At 41.9% G+C, this 7,914-nt stretch overlaps 1 protein-coding gene across 2 annotated transcripts in view; it reads right to left on the reverse strand.

The window, feature by feature from the left end:
- Positions 1-7,230: 7,230 nt before the first annotated feature.
- The window catches only part of Hsdl2 (hydroxysteroid dehydrogenase like 2), an 82,173-nt gene continuing 81,489 nt past the window's right edge, over positions 7,231-7,914 (reverse strand). For both annotated transcript variants that reach the window (XM_004647259.2, XM_004647258.2), the window contains one exon: positions 7,231-7,451. In XM_004647259.2, the coding sequence (XP_004647316.1) occupies positions 7,339-7,451 (113 nt within the window). In that variant the 3' untranslated portion in view covers positions 7,231-7,338. The remainder of the gene's footprint in view (positions 7,452-7,914) is intronic.

Below are 7,914 nucleotides of genomic sequence, written 5' to 3' on the forward strand. Positions count from 1 at the left end.
CTCCAGCCGGCACCGGAAGCGCGCCGCGGTCTGTGAGACCCACAGGAAGTGTGTAACGACACCTCCTACGACACGCACCGGGCTCGCGGTCGGAGGTGCGGACCGACCCCCCTGCCGCACGCGCGCGCGCAGCCGTCGGCGCCCTGGCCCGGGAGGTGTGGGACCGCCGCCCTCCGCGCGCGGTCCGGGGCCCCGCTCCCCGACAGGTGTGGGACCCACGACGTGTGCAGCCCCTTCTGCCTACCCCACGCCGCTGGCCTGCCCTCTGCGCTGCCCCCTGCTCCGCACGTCTCAACCGGAACGCAAGGAGCGGACACAATTGCTTCATTCGCGCTGTGCGGGGCACCTGCTCGTCACCTCTGCGCCCTAGGATGTGCCAGACATACCGCTGACAGCCCACAGTCACCGCTGCCCTGTGGAGGTGCCTGACATCCAGCAGCAACACACACACGCACCGGAGGGAACGGGCTGCATAACAACGCCTGAAACTCTAGCGCTCAGCACACCAGCCACATGCACGCACCTCTCACAATGAGGCACGACCAAGGCATGACCGCTGCGCTCTCACTTTTCATACAACTTCCTAGGAGTACAGATTTGTACCAGGTACTTCGTTCTTAAGAACTCTATGAAGTAGGCGCGATTACCGCTACTGTTCTATGGATAACGAAACTTGAAACTCAGAGAAATTAAGAAATCTGCTTAAAATCAGTTAGCTGATACCTAGAGGAAACCAGACTCAATCCAGGCATTCTGGTTCCAGAGCGCATGCTTTTAATGCCTTTTCTACCTCACTAAGCCTCTCCAGAAAATAGTAAGTAACATGAGCTTAGTTAGCCTGACATGGTAGTCCCAAATAATGTCTATACAGTACTTTTTAAAAACCTGTAGTGCAAGGTGCTGAGTTTGATCCCTTACCAAAAAACAAAACACCCTAAAAACCTGCATTTAATTGCTATACAGTCCAAAGATAGGCTCTTTCAAAGAAACTAGAACCCTTGTCATTGCCCATGATACTGTAAGATGTGGTCACTGTACACAACAATACAAATAAGCCTCAAAGATAGAAATGCCGTGTCAAGGTGTGCCAGTTGGAATTTCCTGAACCACATGGAAGACAACTACTTAGCCTAATTGTGGGGGTGACTTGCTGTGTACTTCCCAGCTAATGCTATGTGGGTGAATGGACAAAGGTCTGTCATCTATTTAGGGGCCAGTTCAATATGGCTCCCCCAACCCCTTACCATCTTCTGTTTCCTTTTGTTTGTTGAATGTACTTAAAAGGAAAAAAAAAAACAAAACCCAAGTTCGCAGAATTCCTTCAGCCTTAGGACTGTATGCCCCTGCCCTGGTGTGGGCGTGCTTTGTTTAGTCCTTAGGGAAACCGGGTGTGTGTGTCTCACTGCTTATTTAAATAAATACAGTCCACCTGGAGCCCCCGGAGTGTGGACAACTCCTCACACTTCACAGATGCTTGTCTCCCAGGCACCAGGAGAGCCAGGCGCTGGGCTGGAGTTCTCAGATGACTTGGGGGCACCAGTCCCTGCTCTGTTTTGAAGAATTTTCATTCTTGAAACTCACCGAAGACCAAACCTTTGTATCATGAGTTCATATTTTTTTGTTTTTTCATTTCCTTGGGCCACTCAAGTAGTGATGGAGATGTTCTCCCACCCCTTGCATATTTCATGAAGGCTATGGAGTTGGAACAGGCAAGTCCTGGGTGTGAAAGCTTTAATTTATCTACCTCATTTATTTTTTACTTTTGTAGCCATAGTCTATTTTCCTATTTTTATGACCGCTGAAGTATTCCAGGCTCCGTCTTAAACCTAAAGAGTTGACATTGTTGGGAACAGCTGGATGTTCACGATGTCTTTGATTCCTTTTTTTTTTTTTAAATCCCCTTCTGTACTTGTAATAATACCGAGCATTTGATAAACCATTGCTCTCGGTGTTTAAGGAGAAAAGACCAGAGGGCTGGGTCGAGGAGTGTCGAAGCCCCTTGTGGAAATGTGGATTGAGACTGTTATTCCAAGTTTTGTCTCTTATTGCACCTGACTATAGGATCCAAAAAAGTGTTTTGCCACGTTGTGCCTTTCCTTCTGGAGTTGTAAGAGAACGCAATGCTAATGCCTGTTTACACTATGAAGTGCATACTGTCACAAGGACACCCCAGTGGCTTTCTCTCTGTTGAGCTAAGAATGCCTTGTGAATGTATGGCCTCCAGAGAGCCCCTGACTTGTACCTGCTGATGCTGTCTGTCCGTTGGAAAATAAATTTTGAATGTTTCCCCCACCCCCCAAAAAAAAGATAGAAATGCCGTAGGATCATCAATCTCACTTTTGGGTATATATATATAAAATGAAGGCAGGGTTTTGAAGACATGTTGGAACCCCAATATGCATTGCTGATCCATCCACAAGATCAAGAGATGAAAGCAGCCTGTATGTCTCTGACAGATGAATGGATAAAGAAAATGTGCTATGTACTTAAAATGAAATATATAAGTATTTAAAAAGAAACCATGTCATATGCTATAATATAGATGAAATGACATTATCCAAGGTGAAATAAATGTATAAAAGTTACATATAAAAGAACGTACACTGTTTCCACTTATATGGAAAAATATAGCATAGTCAAAATTATGGAAACAAAACTGGTTGCTAAGGACTAGGAGGAGAAAAAAGCTGATATTCAATGCATATAGAGTTTCAGTTGTATAATAGGAAGTTTTAGAATCTACACAACTTAAATACGTAACTATTGAACTGTAAGCTTAAAAGTGATTAAAAGAATTGTTATGTAGGGATTTTTAACCATAATCAACTTTTTTATTAAAAGTCACATAATTCCCTTTATTTCCCATTTGGAGGGTGGCACCATGTATTAAACCTTATGCACATCAGGTAAGCACTAGAGCACTAAGCCATATTCCCAGGCCTTCTTTTTTTTTGTAGATAGGATCTTATTGTGTAGTTCAGGCTAGCCTTGAACTCACAGTGATCCTCCTGCCTCAGGGTCCCAAGTTCTGGGATTATAGGTATCTGCCACTATGCCAGGTTGTGATGAATTTTTTAAATAGTCCAGGTTTCCAGCTGTCATGGGGTAGGTACCTTGTACAAAATAACCTTCCCACTGAGAACTATTTGAACACTGTTTAGAACTATGGGAGAGCAGTTTAATTAGCCAAGACTTAGGAGTCCAAACACCCCAAAAGGAAAGGAAAACACTGAACTGAGTCCTACAATTTTAGATACTTTTCCTTCTGTGGCATTGTTGATTTGTGGAGTACAGAAGGCAAAGAGAGAAAAGCACCCAAAGCTTGGGACAGTATCATGGGTGGAAACAACTTTGGGAGGTCCAGTTATTTAGGGCAGCTAGTACTTGACAGGCCAAGGTCTCAAGAAAAGTAATTCTAGTAAAAACAATCAATCACCCTATGCCATTTCCTGTCCAAAGCACTTGCAGATTCCTACCTATTAAACAAGGAGCAAGAAACAGCAGAAAGCAATTGCTAAGAGGAAAAAAAAAAAAAAATCTAAGCAGAAATCTTTGGCTGTCTCGTGGTCCTGGAAAGAAACAGCAAAGAAAAGCCCTGGTAAATACCTCAGAGTTTCAGTTGAAGCCCTTCAAGAACTGTCTGGGTGCAAAAGCAAAACACAAGCAGTCCTACTAATGCCTACAACACAGCCTTGAACTACCTCAACCCCTGGTGGCATGAGGGTGGCATTCCAATATTTATCTGCTTGTCAGGAAAAAACAATCTTTGGTAGAGAAGCCTTCATAATTTTTCATACCTAACATCTGGCATTCCACCTTGATCAAATATGCAAAAAACACAAGACTACCTGAACAAAAACCAAGAGGAAGAAAAGAACAGAAAAATACACACATGATGTAGACATCACAGTTACTAGATACAACCTTCAGTTATGACTAGTATGTTCAAGAATATGAATAAGAGAATGGAGAATTTCACTAGAAAACTTTGATCTTCAAAAAAGAATCAAATTGAGCCATTAGGGAAATATGAATCAAAACCATAAGAAACCACTACACATCCACTGACATGAAGACAGTAGTAAAAAGTGTTGGTGAAGATGTGGAAAACCTATACTTACTGCTAGTGGGATTATAACATGGTGCAGGCACTTTGGAAAATAGACTGGCTGTTCCTCAAAAGGCTAAACAAAATTATGTGACCTAGCAAATGTATTCCCAAACCTACAGCGAAGATAAATGAACACATTAGCACAAAAACTTACATGTTAATGGTCACAAGAACATGATTTGTAATAGCCAAAGTAGAAAGAAACCAAAATGTCTACTAATTTAAGAATATTGAGTAAAATGTGATATATACAAATGATGGAGGCCAGGCATGGTGGTGCACACCCAGCAACAGGGAGGCTGAGGCAGGAGGATTGTTGCAAGTTTGAGATCAGCAAACCGGGTTACAAAATGAGCTCCAGGGGCCAGGGACATAGCTCAGTAACATAAGTGCCTGCCTGGCAAGGGCAAGGTCCTGAGTTCAAACCTCAGTACCACAAAACAACAACAACTAAAAAAAAGAAAAAGTGAGCTCTAGCCCAGCTTGAACTGCATAGCCAAACCCAGTCTCAAAAAACCAAAACTGCTTAGGCAGAGTGCAGAGGACGGGGTTTGATCCCCAGCCTGCCATGCCAGACTCATCCCCAGTGTCAGTCCTGTAAATAAGTTCACTCCTTTTGCAAGTGTTTAAGTTAGCCAGCCTGTAACTCCCTCAAGAAAGCCAAGAGAAAATACCCAGGACCACAGATTTCCTTTCTCTTCCCCTTTCCTTGAGACAGGACACAGTGAGACTGGGCACAGTGGCGTGTGCCTATAGTCCCAGAGCTTGCAACGCTGAAAACGAGAATCACTCTGAATCCCATCTGTGTAATGAGACCCTGTAGACCCCGTACTAAATACAGAAGAAGAGGAAGTGGGGGGGGAGGAGGAAGAAGAGTAGGAGGAAGAAGCTCTCACTGTGTTCCATACTAGTGTTGAATACTTGAGGCCAAGTGACATTCTCTTGGCCCCCTGGTTACCTGGGGAATATGTATGTGCCAAAATGTCAGACTACTGTTATGGTGGTTTTCTGTTATGTTTTGGTGTTAGGGGCTGACTGTAGGATCTTGAGAATAGCACTGAGCTACCTCCAACCCAATAGTTTCTAATTTGGTCTTGAGTCCTCTTTCTAAAACGCCACTTTCAGAGCTGGAAAGACAGTTCAGCGGTCTAAGTGCCTGCCTTGCAAGCACAAGGACCTGCGTTCCATCCCCGGTATCACTTGCCCTCCTGGCCCCAGAAGCATGCTGTGCCAGCCACCAAAACTGGGTGTAGTGGCACATGCCTGTAATCCCAGCACTAGGGAGGCCGAGACAGGAGGATCACTACAAGTCTGAACCATGTAGTGAGATCCTATATCAAATTAATAATAAAAATTAAAAATAAAAGGTCACTTTCTAGTAGAGTCCTGAAGAGGAGAAAAGTTTGAGAGTATCCATCAGTTGAGACAATCATAATGAGGTGAAACCACACACCATAAAATGCAAGATTTTCACTCATTCCCAAGAAGATACAGGGATGCTGACAGGAAATCAGGAGGCAGCAGGGAGATCAAATAGTGGGTGAAGTGGGGGCTCAGGAGAGAGAGGGAGAGATGAGAAGGGGAAGAGAAAGGAAATTTGTAGTCCTGGGTATTATCTCTTGGCTTTCTTAAGGGACTTACGAGCTGGCTAACTTAAAGAAAACTTGCAAAGGGAGTGAACTTATTTACAGGACTCACACTGGGGCTGACCATCAAGTTTTAGCAGCTGTGGGATGTGTTGGGTTTGGGGTCATTGGGAGAACAACAACCACATAAGGAGGGAAAGTTTGAAATAAGGTACAACAGGGCGTCACATGTCAGGCCTAAAAATGCATGTTGAACATTATGGTTTGTGTCCAGTTGTCCCCCCAAAGCCTCATTTAAGTCATGGGGCGGACATCTAGAGTTTGTGATTAACTCATGATCCACTGGGATTATGGGTCTGAGTACTGCTGGAATTATGGGTGTGCGTACTACGCCCAGCCTGGGGCAGATAGCCTGAATGTAACAGAAGAGAGACAGACTTCCTCTCCGTTGCCATTGTTGCTGCTACTCCTCCCATTTGCTCTCTACTCATGCTCATTGCCACCACCATGAAGGGTTGTACTCTGCCATGTGCCACTCTGCCTTGGAGCCAGCTGAGTGTGGACTGAAACCTCCAGTAACTATGAGCTAAATAAACCTTTCCTTCCTTCATTTTGAGTGTCAGATATTTGTCCTAACAACGAGAGAAGAGTCCTGAGATGCTGAGGGAGCAACTGTAATATATTAATAACACTGACACAATGCAAAACATGGATGTACTTTGAAAACATTAAACTAAGCCTGGGAGATAGCTCAGTGGTTTAAGCGCTTGCTTCCCAAAGTGAAACATCCTGAGATTGATCCCCAGTACAAAAAAAAAAAAAAAAAAATTAAACTAAATGAAAGAAGATGAACACAAAAGGTCATATATGATTCCATTTATATGAAATGTTTAGGCAAATCAATAGGAAAAATGTTTTTAATACATACAAAAATAAGGTATGGGGACCGGGGAGATAGCTCAGTAGAATAAGCGCTTGCCTGGCAAGTGCAAGGGCCTGAGTTTGATCCTCGGTTCTGCCAAAAAAAAAAAAAAAAAAAAAAAAAGGTATGTACTGCAATTAGTTGAAGTACATTAATAGTTTCTTATAGATAATTATATCCGGAAAGATGGCTAACAAAATGAAAAAACCTTTGAATTAATTCTGACAAATAGTATTCATTAAGCAGTTTATTAGACAATTTCTGTGAAATACATAGAGGTTTTCTTTGAAATAAGTATATAAAACAACATATTATTATAGTTTTCATTAGTATACAATCCAAAACTAAAAAATTTTAAACAAACTAGCCTTATTTTACAGGAAAAGTAATATTGTAAAAAGCTAATTCCACTGCTTGACCCTGATTGGTTGCATAAAACATACAGTTTTCTGAAAAGGACAGGGTGACATATAAGACCAAAAAGGCAGAACCTTCAAACTATAAAAACAAAGTGTGTTAGAATGAAGCCTGTGTTTGGCTAGCTATTTCAGTTATACTCTCTAGTTTTACAGACACAGAAAGTCCTTTTTTTTTTTTTTTTTTTTAGGACAAACATGCATATCCTTGTAATACAATGGGGAAGACAACAAACATTATTTTAATTGTTGAGCTTTTTTTACTTTTTATAGCGCTGCATCCACAGTTTTCTTTCTTTTCCTTCACAGTCTGGAGTGCATCTGACTCATTAACTTCTCCAATTTGATTGCTAGAGCCATGTTTCCTTTAATCTTCAATTTTCCTGACATGAATGCCATTGTTGGCTTTAGTTTTCCTACAATGAGAAAATGAGAGAAGAGAATGCAACTATTACTCCCCTAAAGGATGTACCGCTTCAAGAACTGCACTGTAAAAATAATGTCCTTGATTTATATAAATATTGGAAGGGTAGAAATTTAAAGCATTTTATATAAGCCTAGGAGTTCCAATTGCTGGACTTAGATGTTCACAACATCTTTTTTTTTTTTTTTTTTTCTTTTTTTGCAGGACCAGAGATTGAACTCGGGACCTTGTGCTTGCCAGGCAAGTGCTTATTCTACTGAGCTATCTCCCCAGCCCAAACAACATCTTATAACACAAGAAGTAGCATATAAACAACAATCAGCTAAAGATTATGGCAAAAAAGCTGAAGATACAACATTTATCCATATAGTAGTTATAGTACAATAAAACATGACCCTCAAATTCTAATAAATACTATTTTAGTTAATTTCCTATCTATTGCAATTCAGTTAATC

The sequence above is a fragment of the Octodon degus genome, unplaced genomic scaffold, assembly GCF_000260255.1.
Source record: "Octodon degus isolate 3935 unplaced genomic scaffold, OctDeg1.0 scaffold00297, whole genome shotgun sequence".
In the NCBI taxonomy this organism is placed as follows: Eukaryota; Metazoa; Chordata; class Mammalia; order Rodentia; family Octodontidae; genus Octodon; species Octodon degus.